The 15685-nt window shown below is 49.9% G+C and overlaps 5 protein-coding genes across 11 annotated transcripts; 2 read left to right on the forward strand and 3 right to left on the reverse strand.

Moving 5' to 3' along the window:
* The first annotated feature begins 102 nt into the window (after nt 1-102).
* On the forward strand, nt 103-5729 carry FOIG_09241 (uncharacterized protein). 3 transcript variants are annotated; one of them, XM_031209449.1, is made up of 3 exons: nt 103-149; nt 199-648; nt 712-5729. In XM_031209449.1, exons 2-3 carry the CDS (start codon nt 467-469, stop codon nt 1538-1540), a joined length of 1011 nt encoding a protein of 336 aa, XP_031060536.1. In that variant the 5' UTR covers nt 103-149; nt 199-466; the 3' UTR covers nt 1541-5729. The 3 variants fall into 3 exon arrangements, with proteins under 3 accessions (XP_031060536.1, XP_031060538.1, XP_031060537.1); XM_031209451.1 differs by lacking the exon at nt 103-149 and having other exon boundaries at nt 172-648; nt 712-5141; nt 5195-5729; XM_031209450.1 differs by lacking the exon at nt 103-149 and having other exon boundaries at nt 172-648.
* FOIG_09242 (isocitrate dehydrogenase [NADP], mitochondrial) lies at nt 945-5558 on the reverse strand. Of its 5 annotated transcripts, none has more exons than XM_031209452.1 (4): nt 5359-5558; nt 4047-4943; nt 3321-3857; nt 945-3245 (listed from the first exon to the last, which is right to left on the reverse strand). In XM_031209452.1, the coding sequence occupies exons 2-4, from the start codon at nt 4471-4473 to the stop codon at nt 2821-2823; spliced, it is 1389 nt and encodes a 462-aa protein (XP_031060539.1). In that variant the 5' UTR covers nt 4474-4943; nt 5359-5558; the 3' UTR covers nt 945-2820. The 5 variants fall into 5 exon arrangements, with proteins under 5 accessions (XP_031060539.1, XP_031060541.1, XP_031060540.1 ...); XM_031209454.1 differs by having other exon boundaries at nt 2239-3245; nt 4047-5165; nt 5359-5382; XM_031209453.1 differs by having other exon boundaries at nt 2239-3245; nt 4047-5553.
* Nucleotides 5654-8861, reverse strand: FOIG_09243 (uncharacterized protein). The gene is made up of 3 exons (XM_031209457.1): nt 8696-8861; nt 8050-8640; nt 5654-7994 (listed from the first exon to the last, which is right to left on the reverse strand). The coding sequence occupies exons 1-3, from the start codon at nt 8750-8752 to the stop codon at nt 6891-6893; spliced, it is 1752 nt and encodes a 583-aa protein (XP_031060544.1). The 5' UTR covers nt 8753-8861; the 3' UTR covers nt 5654-6890.
* Nucleotides 8862-9485: 624 nt separating this feature from the next.
* On the forward strand, nt 9486-11669 carry FOIG_09244 (uncharacterized protein; the record flags this gene model as incomplete). Its single annotated transcript, XM_031209458.1, has 1 exon — nt 9486-11669. The coding sequence occupies one exon, from the start codon at nt 9486-9488 to the stop codon at nt 11667-11669; it is 2184 nt and encodes a 727-aa protein (XP_031060545.1).
* A 587-nt stretch (nt 11670-12256) lies between these two features.
* FOIG_09245 (uncharacterized protein) lies at nt 12257-14919 on the reverse strand. Its single transcript, XM_031209459.1, has 2 exons — nt 13622-14919; nt 12257-13566 (listed from the first exon to the last, which is right to left on the reverse strand). Exons 1-2 carry the CDS (start codon nt 13927-13929, stop codon nt 13167-13169), a joined length of 708 nt encoding a protein of 235 aa, XP_031060546.1. The 5' UTR covers nt 13930-14919; the 3' UTR covers nt 12257-13166.
* Nucleotides 14920-15685: the final 766 nt, after the last annotated feature.

Here is a 15685-nt window from a genome sequence, read left to right on the forward strand (position 1 = left end):
ATCTTACACCTCTTGTGACATCCTCAAAGTCTCCTTTACTGTCGCGTGCTACCCTAAGCCTCTCCGAGTTGGTACGCGGAACATTTTAGAACCAGGCTTGGGAGAAGCTGATCTGGGGCAACTGCCAAGTGTGCCTGAGCTACTGTAAGGTACGTACCGATCTAATGTGAGAACAACACCACCTGAAGAGACCCGTAGGTCCCGTCACAGCCTGGTTTGGTTTGGTTTGGCCTGGCCTGGCCCTGAACAGAACTGAATGCGCCAAAACATCAAATCTTATTGGCAAACCCTGTCACTCTCTGCTTGTCCCATTGTTTCCTTCAGCATCGACAACATCGCCAACTCGTATCATCAACAAACACCACGCGATTGATCATTTCGTATCTCGATTATATTCGCAACCCCCAGCGCGTTTCATTGACGATATCTCTCGCCCGATCGCGCGTCGATCACAGCCTCCCTCGCAATGGACGAGTCCCCCGTGAAAACTGAGGGCGCCACTCGTCATCGCGCTGGATACAAATCATGGAAGAAGAAGTATAGAAAGATGCGCATCGTGTTCGATCACAAGATGCATGATGGTGAGGAGTTGCACAAGCAAGAAGACAAGGCTGCTGCATTGGTCAAGCGCTTGGCTGTAGAGAACGAGTAGGCTATCTCCAGTCCATCAACCATTTACCAGCAGACACGATACTAACCTACTATCAATAGCCGCTTATTGGATCTATTACTCGAAATCAACAATTCTCCCCAAATTCCTCCAGAGAAACAAGTCGATGTATCCCTCGAGCCTCCATCCCAAGCCGATGCGCTTGTCCATCCCCTGGATGAAGAACATGAGCTACATAAAGACACGCCCAAGAAGAAGCTTGAAGACCTTGTTAAGAGTGTACCACATTCATCATACAGCAGCGCCAAGGAGACATTACCACAAATCATCAACGATCTTAAGGCTGTCGATGGCGAAACTTATCCTGCCGATTTCTTATCTGCCGATGACATCGACAACTACATCTACGAAATCGATATGGCCCTCGACCCTGAGAATATGCTTCCTACACTCGCTCCCCGCGCTCATCCTGGCAATCATCAATCACATCCACATCTTAAGAATCCTACAAGTGTGACAAATTGGCTGCGCAAACACGCTCCCAAGATTTTCCTCCAGGACGGAGAAGCACATGGAGACGCAGACGATGCTGAAGGTGGTCACACCGGTGGGCGTAAGACGCGTGGGTCACGAGGTGAGCGCGGCGGAAGAGCCAGCACAAGGGGCAAGCGTGTCAGTGCTGCAGCTCGTTCAGCAGCAGCCGCAGATCGCGACGTGGACGCCAGCATGGATGAGGATCAGGAGCTTGCCTCAACACCTGCTGTTAGGGGCAAGCGCAAGAGAAATGCAGAAGACGACACGGGATACAAGCCTCGTGGCTCATCAACACGACCAACGAAGAAGAAGCGTAAGAGCGAAGCAGCAGAAGGGACACCAAGCGCACGCAAGTCTAAGAAAGACAAGGAGGCTCCTCTAGCCTCCGCTGAATAGGTCCGGCATAGGGCTGAACAGATACGTCTGTGTCCAAACACGCAACCTTGCCATGAGGGTACTACTGTTAGAGCGAGAGTAGCCGCTCTCGACTGTATGGTCAAAGCTTGCAAAATTGTATTACTATCGAAATCGAAGAACGGAGCCCTACGGACAGAATCCGTATGTATGCGAAATCCCCGGCATCAGAATCGCATGCCTTGACAACCGCGGTTTTCCTTCCGGCCAACCGAGGCCATCTCGGTCGGGTCAACCCGGGCCTGCGGGTGTGTTCATCCTCTGTACTTGTCAGCCTTTGATGTCAGCCTTTTATACGATCCTTTTCATTTTTATATACACGTGCGGGCTTAAGCCGAGGCATTCCCCACCACGGGGCTGCATACAGACGCTGAAGCTAGGAACACGCACATCTGTTTTCTTTGGAAGGGGGAAAAGGGAAATAGGGAGTTGGTTGTTATTGTTGCTTTTCTGAAACAGGGAATTATTTTGGAGATTGGGTGTCGGTTACGCTAGCTACGGACAACTACCGAGGTTTGACAGCAAGCAGTATGACAAAAAGAGGCGTCAGAAGCGGCATCTACCAAGAGCAGCTGTGCATTGAATGTATCGTACATGTGAGAAGAGGTGCAGGGACAAGTTTCAAGGTCCAATAGATTTGCTTTAAGCTCAATTTGAGTACATCCTATGACTCTACCACCCATTGATCCGCGACTAAAGAAGGACTAGGAGGAATGCACTACGGGGAACGAGTGGTCACAATGCGAATGGCCGGGGAAGATCTAGGTGAAGAAAACTATAAAGCAGGGCTGGGTATCCCATCTTGTCTATATGCTAAGAACAAGCTTGCTTTCTACATGGACATCTGCTTTCCAATACTCGGTGGCATGATACATGCTGTCTCCTCCTCAAATCTTTGCTTTTACATATTCAAAAACCCAACATCCTATCCAACCACAATGACGATGGAGGAATGCTTTTCATAAGTCGTTAGCCAACTGCATGTGTCTGTGCAGAAGGTTCCGGTTCATGATTGCTCTTGACGACGCCAACTTCCTTTCTGCTGAGGAAGTGAGTGGCCAAGAGATCGCAAGAGGTGACGCTCTTGTGGTTCTCAAGACTGTGAGATGCTATTCAGGTTGTGACAACATATTCGACGCCGATTCTTAAGAGTTCATGAAATAGTGGCTACTCTTTGCAGAGGCATAAGAGGCCAGGAAGGTGGAAGCGGAATTAGAGGCTAAAGGGAGGCTGTAAAAAAAAAACGACAGATGACAATGCGTTTACAGCTTCTCCTTGAGGGTTCGCTTGAGACGGCGCTCAACGGCATCCATGTACTCGTTGGTGGTGACATAGTCCTTGCGCTCAGACTTGCCAGTGGCAAGGGCAAGATCCTTGGTCATGATACCGTCAATATCGACAGTGTCAATGCAAGCCTGCTCAAGGCTCTCAGCAAAGGCGACAACCTCGGGGGTGTCGTCGAGCTTGCCACGCTGGACGAGACCACGGGTCCAGGCGAAGATGGAGGCAATGGGGTTGGTGGAGGTCTCGTTACCCTTCTGGTGCTCACGGTAGTGGCGAGTGACAGTACCGTGGGCAGCCTCAGACTCGAAGGTCTTGCCATCAGGGGTAATGAGAACAGAGGTCATGAGACCAAGAGAGCCGAAGCCCTGAGCGACAATGTCGGACTGGACATCACCGTCGTAGTCTGTAGATGTTAGCTTTCATGCGTTTTAAGTAGGCAGAGCCTGAACAAGTGTTCAGACTACAGGGGTGGACTTACTCTTGAGGGCCATGATGTAACCACCGGAGCTCTTGATCATCTGGGCGACCATGTCGTCAATGAGACGGTGCTCGTACCAGATCTTCTTGGCCTCGAAGTCCTTCTTGTAGGTGGACTCGTAGATCTCCTGGAAGATATCCTTGAATCGACCATCGTACTTCTTGAGGATGGTGTTCTTGGTGCTCATGTAGAGAGGGAGCTCCTTGTCAAGAGCCAGCTTGAAGGAAGCGTGAGCGAAACCAGTGATGGACTCATCGGTGTTGTACTGGGTCTGAGCGACACCGCCGCCGTTCTTGAACTGGAAGACCTCAATCTCTTGAGGCTGGCCACCCTCGGGGGTGTAAACCATGGAGAGCTTACCGGGGCCGGGCAGGACAGCGTCCTTGGCGCGGTACTGGTCACCAAAGGCGTGACGGCCAATGATGATAGGCTTCTTCCAGCCAGGAACAAGACGGGGAATGCGGGGGATGACAATGGGCTCACGGAAGACGGTACCACCAAGGGCATTTCGGATGGTTCCGTTGGGGGAAAGCCACACTGGACATGCAAGTTAGCCGAATTCAATTTTGTTAAGCTGACTACTGCAGGTTTCATTCGCTTTGCTGCTGCTTGTTTCCCCTCATGTTGCTTTTCCTGCATGCCTCATGTATGCGGGGTTGCGATTGGCGGGGCGAACATCGAGGCGCAACGCGAACTAAGACAGGGTCGGAATGGGAATTAACTTACTCTGCTTCAGCTTGAACTCCTCGACACGAGCCTCATCGGGGGTGATGGTGGCACACTTGACACCGACGGAGTACTTCTTGATAGCCTCGGCGGCATCAATGGTGACCTGATCGTTGGTCTCATCACGGTACTCAAGACCAAGATCATAGTACTTGAGGTCGATGTCGAGGTAAGGAAGGATGAGCTTATCCTTGATGACCTGCCAGATGATGCGGGTCATCTCATCACCGTCGAGCTCGACGACGGGGTTCTTGACCTTGATCTTCTGGTGGGAAGCCATTGTGCGGACGGCGAAGGGAGAGATGGTTTGGATAGCACCGAAGGAAGCTCGGACAGGGCGGACGGCGGATGAAGTGATAGCGACACGGCGCAGCGAAGACGAGAGAAGAGATCGCTGAACGGAAGAGGCGAAGACAGCGGCGGGCATGATGGGCGAAAAAAAAAGAAGAGGAAGAAGTTGGGAGTTTATAAAAGAGGTATAAAAAGGGTCTGGTACGGTAAGGCAGGCAGGTACGGGAACCGGACTCGGGAATCGTCGCCGGAAGTTTGGCTCGACTTGGGACTTTCCTTGAGTCGCTAGTCGTTACAAACTGCAAGTGCAAGTGCCCAGCGCGGGGTGTAACTGCAACACGGACGGGCAAGCGGTTGGTTTGGGGTCGGAAGTGGAGGTCGGAGGTCGGGTTCAGGAAGGTGCTTGGGGTGTGGTTTTGCACCTTCTAAACTTCAACCGAGGATAGGTTTTCGGTTGATGTGCGGCGTCCGAGAGGAAAACCGACGATGCGACGGGGGAAGGAGAATATGGGGTAAGTGTTAGGTTGGCAGGTGTGATTGATGCGTGGTTTCCCCCCAATGAGACGGGGTGAATTTGATCAAGAGGCGCCGCTAGTCGATTGGAAGCTGGGGAATTTCGTCAGGTGTTAGTTACAGATGCGCGCGTAAGCAAGAATGGGAAGAGGGGAAATGGTTTATGAGGCGATTCATGTTTTGAGTGTTTTCTTTTGCCTCTGGCATCTTGAGGGGTGTGAGTTTTAGGAAATGTCTGTCCTGACAAGACCACGAGGCTTTGGTAGTGCATCTTTAATTCAGCAGAAATAGGTATGATCCAATCTGAGATCAGATCTATAGTATTTAGCTGCTAAAATCCTTAGATGAGGCGAATCTAGAAGAAGCCTTGTGGTCTTCGAATATGCTCATGAGGAATATCGTTGGTCAATGACGATACAACTGTATCATGACACCTATTGTGGCTGACAATTGACCACTGACAACTAGCGAAGCTAGCAACGACGTGACATATAAAAGCTGCACTTACAAGGCTCGATTCGATCGAAACGTCGTTTTCTTCTGGTGCTGAAGCTGTTGACGAGAAACAATGTTGATGATGTAGAGATGGGATTTGAGCCGAAATCGAGAGAGAGAAATAGGAAGGACAAAGGAACATTCAAATCCAATTCTTCCGACAACGGACTGTTCTCTTTTCCTTTTAGCCTTGTAGGGTCCAAGGCCGAAGACGGATGATGCGGTGCGGGATATCAAACGTGGCTGACATGATCTTTTTAGACAATCGCATGCTATGATATGACAGGGGTCGAGTCTCTCTATCTAAAGTGTCTACATATGACGTTCTTGTCCAACATGAAGCTCAACTTCACCTCAATTGACCATCTCGCGATAATTTTCGAGAGTCTTTAGACCCCTCGTAGCCTCCATTACATCCCCCCAACTCTCAGGGTGTGTCTCGAGTATTCCTTTTCTCTTCCTGCCAGGTTCTTTTGGGGATGAGGCTCGGTACCTGACCGAGCTGGGGCACCGCATCAAAAGCTGCAAGCAGAGAGAAAAAAATGCCCAGCCAGTCCCAGCCTCGACGGTTAACACTAGTGTCGATGGATTCCGCACTTGGTCCCCCGCTCAGTGGGGGACGACGACTACCGCCGGACGCTATGGCTGCTTGGCTTTAAATTAGGCGCTACATCTCGTGCATGACAGCTGCTCTCGTTTTTTGCCTCATCTCGGTGTTACTGTCGCCGAGTGCTGGAAGCTTCTCAGTTGCATTTTGATACGGTTACAGGTGGTCGATCTTAAAACATGAGCCGGAAGTAAGCGGGTCCGATGCAAGCCTCAGAACCTCAATTTGGTGTAGGTAGTATGATGATGCTCTGAGCTTCATATTGATTGATTTATATAAACCCTTTTGGCACACTCTACCGGGAATAACACCTCCCGGCCTCTTGCATCTCGGCGCGGAGCGCATCTCCGTTCTCCAACTCGGATCTCCGGTCAGGGTATCCACTCTCCGCGCCGTCATCGGGGGACGATATTCGGTTGATGTCCGAGCAACAGGAATGAGATACCGACACTCGATGCCGGGTTTTAGAGTCGGGATATGTAGTGATTGTGAGCTTCCGAATATGGCTCCAACTCAATCATTGCCTCTGGGTAAGCATATTTCCAACATGCTTCATACCAGCTGTGTGTCTGGTTATGTTCCGTTCTTCGAGTCGGATACGTACTTGTCCCGCGGGAATCATCAGAGTTCACGGGCCCTCCGGCAGTGAAGGAATGAACAGGCATTTAAATACCTCATTCAGTCGAAACCAATGGTTGCTGTAGTAGCACCGAGGTGCCCTTTCATTCTGTCGGGCCTATCAACCTCAGGGTAGGAGACTATCGACTCATATTTCATGAGGTCTCGGAAACAAAACCGGAAACAGATATGCCACAGCGGCTGAGAATAATCATCGATATCCTTTCCGTTTATCGTCCCGGAATCTCTTTCTATTCTAATAATACATTCCTTACTTGGGCCTCGTCCACCCAGCAACACTGCAAACATCCAGCATCAGTTCAAACGTCAAAGATCTCACCAACTCCTTCGTTTCCTCCCCTCCTGTTCTCAACAATGTCCAACCTCCAACCTTCCCAATGTTTAAGTGATCTCTTAATCTCCTTGATCCGCTCGATCCGTCTCTTTGACTCCTCCTCTTGCGCCTTGCGGAATGCATCCTCGTCAAAGTCCATATCGTCGTCCTCAAGGAAATCATCATCATTACCACCGGCGAGAGCGTTGAGGCCACTCGTAAAGAAATCACCAATTCCTCCTCCAGGTCCCGATTTCCTACGCTGAGTTGGAGACATCGCATGTCCAGGAGAGAGGTCGACATCATGGAAGCCTGGACTAGTTGCCTCCAATTCGCGACGTTTCTCAATCCATGCTCCACTTCGAAGCTCATGCACTTCGCTCTCCAGCGCTCGGATCTTTCTCTCAAGTTTCTGGCGTTCCTCATCCTCAAGTTCATCAACACCTTCATCGTCTAATCCGCCGCCACCCTCCATGGACTTCCTGCTTCGGAGCTTTGCATTTTCGCTCTCAAGCTTCTCAACCTGTGCCCTCAACTCTGTGACATCGTGTTCTGCCTTCTCCTTCTCCTTCTTGATCGCCTGTAAGCGGGAATCTTGCTCCTTATGTAATGTAGTCAGGGTCGTCGCCTTCTTATCCAATGCCTCAACCTTCTTCTCCAGCTCATCGCGAGCGCTCTTGACCTCTTCGAGCTCATGCTCGAGAGTCTTGATCTTGGTCTCAGCACTTGTTCGTTCGCTACCTTCGCGGACTGCTTTCTCTGCTGTCCTCTCGAGGTTGTGCTTGAGGTCCTGTAGTTCGCGCTGAGCCTTACCCGCTGCAGCCTCAGCACGGGCTAGTTTGTCCTCCAGAGCAGTAACTTGTTCCTTTTCGGACGACGATCCACTGGCGTGTCGCTCTGCCTGTGCTCTGAGTTTCGAGATTTCAATTTCCATAGACTCAATGGTTGCTGTCTTGGCCTCGAGCTCAGCCTTGAGATCTGCTGGAGGTGAGGCCACAGACATGGAAGGACGGTGGCCATGACCAGGTCCTCGCGATACCTGTTGTTGGAGCTGGGTGTTTTGACGTTGAAGCGAGGCGACTTGGCTCTTCTATGAAAGAGTTAGCGGATTGAGTGCGGTTGTGGTTGCATGCATTATCACCTACCAAACTATCCAAAAGCCCATCTTCGTGTCCACCTGCTTTTTCTGTATCTTCACCATCGGCCTCGCGTATGTCGGCCAATTCGTTTTCGGCCTTCTGCCATCGCTTCTCCGAGTCCGCCGCCTCTTTAGATAAACGTTTGTTCTCCTTTTCTAATTCTTCGATTCTGGCCATGTGCTTTCTGTAGATATCTGGAGCAGTTTCTCCATCGGGACTGAAAGGGCTGGCAGGCGCAGCACCTCCTGAGGTAATGGAGCCGGCACGAAATGATGTAGATCTCAGTTTCGACTGTTGGGCGAGAGAGGGGGTAGCGGAAGCCGAGGTCTCTTCGTCACTGCTGCTGTCTTCATCGCTATCGTCGTCTTCGTCGCTGCTCTCCTGGGTTTCCACTTTAAGTGGCTGCGCGGGTTCCTTAGCAGGTGGCTTCTCTTGAGCCTTCTTCTTGGGTTCTTCGACGGCTTTCTCTTCGCTCGCTGGGGCGGCCTCAGCCTTTTCGGCGACGGGTTCGGGCGCGGCGATTTCGGCTGGTTCTGGCTTTGTTTGCTTTGCTGCTGGAGTGGCCTTCTTATTATTCTTCTTCTTCAATTGCTCGACCTATGTCGCAATGTTAGCGAAAGTAGCCAGGATAAGAAGGGAGGGGTAATCGAACACGCTTCTTGGCCGCAGCAATCTTCTCCTTGCGGGCCTTCTCTTCTGCATCGGCCATGATGAGGTGTTATTTGGCTTAAGTGTATATAATTCAATTCTGTATGAGGTGCGTTGTCGTTCTTGTTGAAATGTGTCGTCTTGGCGCTAAATGCTAATGGAGATGTAGCTCCACGTTCAGGGACTCGATTCAAGGGAGCTCCGTCATCACGTTGAAGCTTAGCTGGCCTGAGCATGCACCGTGCACGTGTTCTAGGCCACCAATTAACACCGTGTAGATGATCGTGTAAGTTAGCAAAACACATTTCCTAGCATGAGATCAAGAGTACCATGATGTATTATGTAGTATCACAAATTCTGAGGGTTCTTGATATAAAATTATTGAGAGTCATGTTTTACTGAACCTATTTCATTAGTCCACTAATATACCGCATGTTGGCTTCGGGATGACAATCCATTGTATTTGTTCGATGAGTCCAACAATGTTACACTCACCTATCTCGAGCTGTGATCAACCCGAAAGATCAGTCTTCTTAAATTTGGTTTTGAAGGATTGAGGGTATCGGTTTTCTGTCAGTCAAAAGATACCATCAAATTTTGGACGCTTACTGTGCAATCCAAAGTGGGCAAGTGAGCTTCCAATGTCAGGAGATGGCAGCTACGATGTTGTTGATAACTGCCATATTGCATCAACTTTTCACGTGCCCCCATAAAATTATTAGTCAAGGACGCAATCTTCAGTACCTAAGCCTCAACCTTGAACACACACGGAAGGGCTGATCTCTTAATCCACGATGAACTGGACTGAAGGCGCTCTCGCCCGCCATTCTCGTCGAAAAGGCTGGGATAAAGACGCTGCCCGACAAAAGCAATACTTTGCTAAAGCCAGAGCGAGAAAGAATGCTCCAGCTACAAGCAAGGGCCTTGATATTTCATCTTTCGTACCTGATTATATTCCACAGCCAACTTCATCTCAAGGTCGTCAGTCGAACTCCTCGACCCCTCGCCGGAAGCAAAGAACAACAAGAGGAAAGCGTATACATAGACAATCCGAGACAGAAAACTCACACAAGAAAAGAAATGGAAGAGGGAGAGAGCCACGTATCGGAAATCAGGGGCTAGAAGCCGAGAGCTCCCCGACAAGTCCGCAAGACAAAGACAAGCAAGAGTTGGCCATAGCAACCAAAAGACGCAGGCTATTAGAGAAGCCTGATTGGACCGGCGTCATTACTCAAAAGCCTGTAACGGTTGACTTCTCCCAACAAAGGGATCGATCCACTAAGTTGCTTGCGAAACCAACCTCCAGGAGTGACCACCGATCGATGTACAGTCCTGATCCGAAGGATCAACCCAACAAGAGAACGCTAGGTCGACTTTCCGAGAACGACATAGAGATCAACATTGGAAGTCAAAATCTGCGATGGAGCAGGGATAGTAACTCAGTACGAAGCTTTGCCACACGACAAATTTTAATATCCCGTCTCGAGATCCCACAATCCAATAATGCTACGAGCCAGGCGTCTGTATCTTACCAGCAATCTCGCAGTCTTCGTCATCATCGGGAGAGGCCACCAAGAGCCCACGACTTTCATGGATCTCAAACCCATAACGAACGAAGTAATCCACTCACGAGCCTTTCATCTGCAGTACATTTCCCGGGTCAGGAGGAATGGTTAGCAAGAGAAACTGATGAACCAAGATACGTTGTACAAACTCATGCGCCTATCATCCATCAGCCACAGCCAACTCGGCGACGACACCAGGTCTTTGAAGCTAAGTCTCCTGAGTTGGATGAAGGTGCAAGTGCCGTAGCTGTTCTGGGTACCCCAAAACCTTCTGATAGGATCACAGCCGAAGACATTCGATGGAACATGTGGTTGGAATCAACAACGAAACCGAGACAACAGCAGCCCGTTCAGCCAAGTCGAGATAAGGGGCCTCCAAGACCCATCAGCCCAAGTCTAAGCAACTATATGAACACCTTCAATGACAAGTCGCATATAGAAAATCTGATAAGCAGCGAAAATCAAGGACAGAACTCATCACATGCGAACGAAGAGCCACAACTAAGGTCTTCGGAAACGTACCCATCTAGCATACCTCCATCTGAGAGCCAACACGAGCCATTAGACGACGAACAAGAGCTACCTGAGCTTCAAGCAAGAGACCCATTTGCTACTCTCCCGCCAGCAACAAGTCCTTACGCTCTACTTAAAAGCTCGAGCTACGAAAGAAGTGAGACCAATCTCAAAACTAGAAGCGACCTGGTTCTCTCAATGGGCTCCTTCATGCCTGTGATTCCCAATGTTCAAGACCTACTAGATCTCTTGACTGCTAGCGAGGAACAGCAGGAGCGAAATATTGAGGACCAAACACAGCAAGAAACAACACCAAATGCTGACGACGAAGACGAAATTTGGAAGAAGTTCGTTCTTGATAACGATAGCGCTGAGACCAGCCGAAAGGCTCGAGAGGAGGCACATGAACAAACAAAATGCGCACTGGGTTTGAAGAAGCCACATGTTCCCCGGATGTTTGTAGAATCATCCTTGCCTTCATGTTCGACCGCACCTCCAAGCGATATCGCAGACCCCCCTTCAGCATCCCGAGGAGAAACACCTACAACGGAAGGACGTAACTTTATTTTGGCAGATGACCAAATTCAAGATCTACCGGGCGCAGAGCTGGAAGCCCCGTCATCGGAAGCCGCCGCAAGGGTAGATATCGCGGACGCGACCGACTCTATCATTGCTCAACCCGCCTCGCCTCAACCGCTGCATGCCGAGTTCAAGTTCTATCAACCGCAGCACTTTGTTGGTCGATTAGCTAGTGACGTCCCCTCCACCAAATTGCCAGTTTACTTGGATACGCCACGGAGCAAGGGAAGACGGCAACGATCTAGAAGGCGCAGGGATAAGGGGCGGCCTGATTTCCGCACCATGCCAAACTACAATGACGATCCAATTGAGGAAGACTAACTTTAGGGGTTCGGAGATAAGATGATTAACAGAAAGTTAGCTGGAACCATCATATCAGCCACTTTCTCCAGAATCACAAACCTATATTTTTCGAAAGATGTATGGAAACAGACCAAATCGAGAAAGCTGGTTATTTTTTCATGATACTTCTTCCTGCGCTTTTAGCTGAGTTCGATCGAACCTTGCTCATCCGACGGGGCGAAAGCAATTGCAACTTTGAAGATTTGAGGCAAATTGTCCCTTACCTTTCTTTCTAGTGCATCGACACAAAGTGAGTCAGAGGACGTCCAGGGACTCCAGACTAGAAAAGCCGCAAACTACGTATGTGGTCACGAGCTGGAAATGTAGTGCGCCATATCGCGCAATGTTACCTGGGGAAGACACCCGGCTGCTGTGGAAGCCATCCACTACATTTGAGGTATGGCGGGGAACACGGTACAACATCCACGTACCTTAGACAGGGGTCCTTTAGGATTGATCAGCCTCCTGATTGCAACTCGTCTCTTGCCTCGTCACACATGCTTAAGCCAGGGGAAATACCACAGTAGATGTGTGTCACATTGAAGGGCAAAGAGATAACAACAATTCTAACATTTCCGAGGTAGGACACTGTAGGTATCATGGGATCATATGTACATGTAAAATACAACAAGGGTGTATACAGAAAAAGAAATCCTCTAAATGCGCCAGAAACCAAAACTGTGTAGAACGAACAAAATCCCCACCGTCTATGTAAAGAACACCAGCCTCTAAGAAATAGGATCGACCTCATATATCATCATAAACGTCACTGCGTGATCATCATCCCCCCCCAATAACCAAGACGTCTTATCTCGGTGCCTTCAGTAGAGTCTTAGGCCCCAGTAAGACCCCAGAAGTCTTAGCCAAGAAGGGAAACTCGAAAGAAGGAATGGAAGCATGACAGAAGCATCGTGCATGACACACACAGCCACGCTGAAATAATCCCCGCAAACAGCCCCGCTTCTAGAACAATTCTCTCAAGTCAGCCTCAGCGTGATGCAACCCCCCAGTGGGGATAAGATCTGCAACGCATAGGCGTTTTTGCTGATCTTGAGGATGTCTTAGAGAGTGTGAGTGTGGATGCCAGGAATGAGGAAGGGAAAAGGCCAAGGCTGAGAAAGCCTGGCTTCGAAGACGGTTGCAGAAAATGGTTTCCTCGCTGCATGTCTATGCACAAAAAGAAAAAAGATGCCTTGCGTAGGTTGTTTTGTTGTCCTTGATGTAACAATATGTATACAAGAGCTGCTGGCTGCTCAGCTAGGCTAATGGCGAGATGGTGCTGAGTGTCGGTGAGCTGGCCAAAGCAATAATGCAGAGCTGGCGATCAGTACTATGCCACTGGTTTGTCTGTGTAAGCTTGCTGATAGAAGAAGCCCAGAGTGAAACAGAAGTGTAGTTTCAAGCCATCCAATGCGATGCTTGGTGCGTCGTGGTTGGCTGATTGTATGGGCAAGGCCGTATCTCTGCCCACACACCTCAAGATCGACTGCGGCGCTTCTCTTTGCGCTTAGACTCGCACGATGTCTTACACCCGGGGCATTCGTAGCCGTGCTTTGAGATGTTGACTCTGACAAGGCATCGGGGGCAGCGCCACCAAGTAGAAGGAGTGTAGCGACCTTCGAGCCACTCTTCGTTAACAGTGGCGCCGCGCTTCATGATATCTTCACAGTGGTACTCGCGGAGATGGTCTCGGAAGTGATCGCGACGGTGGAAGGGCTCACGAAAGCGAGTGCATCGAGGATAGTCACACAGATAGACATCCTTGCTCGATTCGGGAGCATGCGTGTTCTTGTAGTGACGAATGAGGTCGGCAGTACGCTTGAAAGGGCGAGCAGTACAACCAGGGTGAAGGCAAGAGACTGGCCAGTCATTTCCACTTGAGAAACACAAGAGTTAGCAATGTACTATTTTATAATAGGGACTGGACTTACGCTTCGCCCCGTGGCACAGAAGATTCTCCGGCCCTTGTCTGACCAGAGGTATAATGCTGTTGATAGCTAGGGCTTTGCTGATAAACAGCATCGTCCATAGTTGGTGAGCCATGCAGAGTGTAGTAGCTGCCGTCTGTAGGTGACTCGGGGCCCCTGGTGGAAGCCTGGGAGTTACTGCCAGAACTACCATATCTGACCAAAGGCTGTGACTGATAATAGTCGAAGGAGTATCCAGATGGTGACGAGGCCTGGTCCTGTGGTGACGAGGCATCATACCAACTGTTGTTGTTCCAGTAGTTGGATCCCATTGTGTCTGATGAAAACTTGTCTCGTTGGTAGGGGAAACTTGAGCAAAGAAGCTGATATAGTACAAGTCAATCAGCGAGAAGGCAGCAACCACGGGTGTTTAAGAGGACGGGCCAAGGGCTTGTGAATAAGTTTACGGAGGGAAGTAGATGATGTAAAGATAGAACAAGTATAGGCCGCAACCAAAGTAATATCTTGATGGCGGTCCTGGAAGGGAAGAGAAGAAGTTTGGTGCATGAGACTTGATCTTATGATAATGGTCTAACAATCGAAGCCATAGAAGGGACCAGAGAGGTGGTTATATGCTTGAGAAAGTAAAAGAGTGAAGGGGGGGGGGACAACTAGTGCAGTCCAGGATGATATTGGCCAAGGTGAGGCTCAAATCGCACATTGATTAGTGAGGCGAAGGTAGGAGTCATCTGTGTAATACACAAAGGTAAAGGGCAGTATGGACTTGAAACTGTAAGAGACGCCGATTTCTAGAAACAGCTGCGGTCGGAATTGGAAGAGAGTACCAGCTTGTACTGCTAGAGCTCCAGAGTAATGTTCAAGGGTCAATGACATGGCCAGGGTAGCTGTCGGGGAACACAGCGGACTCCACCCGGGCCAACCTTTGGACAGATATAACCATAGTTAGGTAGCTTGATAGAAGGACAGCCAGAAGATAACCAGTTCTAAGACCGAAGACTGGAGAAAGGCAAGGGTGGCAGTACACAGGGCAGGCATGGGTGTAAGGCGAAGCAGCATCTGGCGCAAGCTGGCTCGTGATGCGTGAATCGACACTTGTCGTCTGGGTGGGAGACTAGGGTAAAGTCAAGCTGGATGGAGATAACAGCAACAAGCATGGAGAAGCGAGTCAAGACTGGAGACACCCTATCATGTGTGGTGTGCTCCTGGCCGGTGTCCCAAGGGGGAAAGGGGACATAGATGGCGAAGCGACAGTAGCGAATGTAGGTAGCTAAGATAGCTCACTCTGAGGTCAGCTAGAGGTCCCCAGGAACAGCAGTAGTTGGCTTGCATAAAAAGCTACGAGTTGGTGGTACCCTATAGAATACCGGCTCAACCGGGATCTGTGATTGTTACAACAGCATGGAGGTACAAGCCCGGGACAAACCCAATGGGAGGTGTGTAATGTGTGGATTTGTCGGTCCAGGATGTGTATCCACAAGCCGTGGAACGAAGCTTTTAAATGCAAGCTTCAGATTGGAAACTAACCAGAAAGCCAGCCTTGACTGCTTCTGTGGAACTAGGAAACTGGCCGAGTGCCTGTTTCGGTAAGAGAGAGAACGATGAGTCTAAGTGGTTGCGCCCAGCAATTGACAGCTAAAAGTGCCCCAGGGAGCAAGAAAACTTCCGAAGTTAAACCAGGGTGCTAAAATAAACCAGTCTAAAGGCTTGCTCAGAAATACTAAACTTACCTAAGTCTTTTCATCACTTTGAAAAGAGGACCTAAGTTTTCTTGCCTCCTCTTGAGTGGTGATCATACTTGCTTCTGGGTGGGCAAGTTCCAACAGGGCGTGGCGATGCCCTGGGGCTGAAGATCATGGAGCAAATGATTCTGGCACGGGCTGACGGCAGTGGATGTGGGAATGATTTGACATGATGCGCATCCCTAACAACGAGCTGTCCTTGACGACAGATAACCGAGAAACCGCACAAAGGCTGGACTAGGATAGGGGCTGTGCCAGGCCAGCTCAGCAGATTTCGGTCACTACCAGAGGGAAAGCTGGCTTGGCCAATGCGCCTTTGCGTGCATGT

Source organism: Fusarium odoratissimum (genome assembly GCF_000260195.1).
Source record: "Fusarium odoratissimum NRRL 54006 unplaced genomic scaffold supercont1.15, whole genome shotgun sequence".
Taxonomy (NCBI): Eukaryota; Fungi; Ascomycota; class Sordariomycetes; order Hypocreales; family Nectriaceae; genus Fusarium; species Fusarium odoratissimum.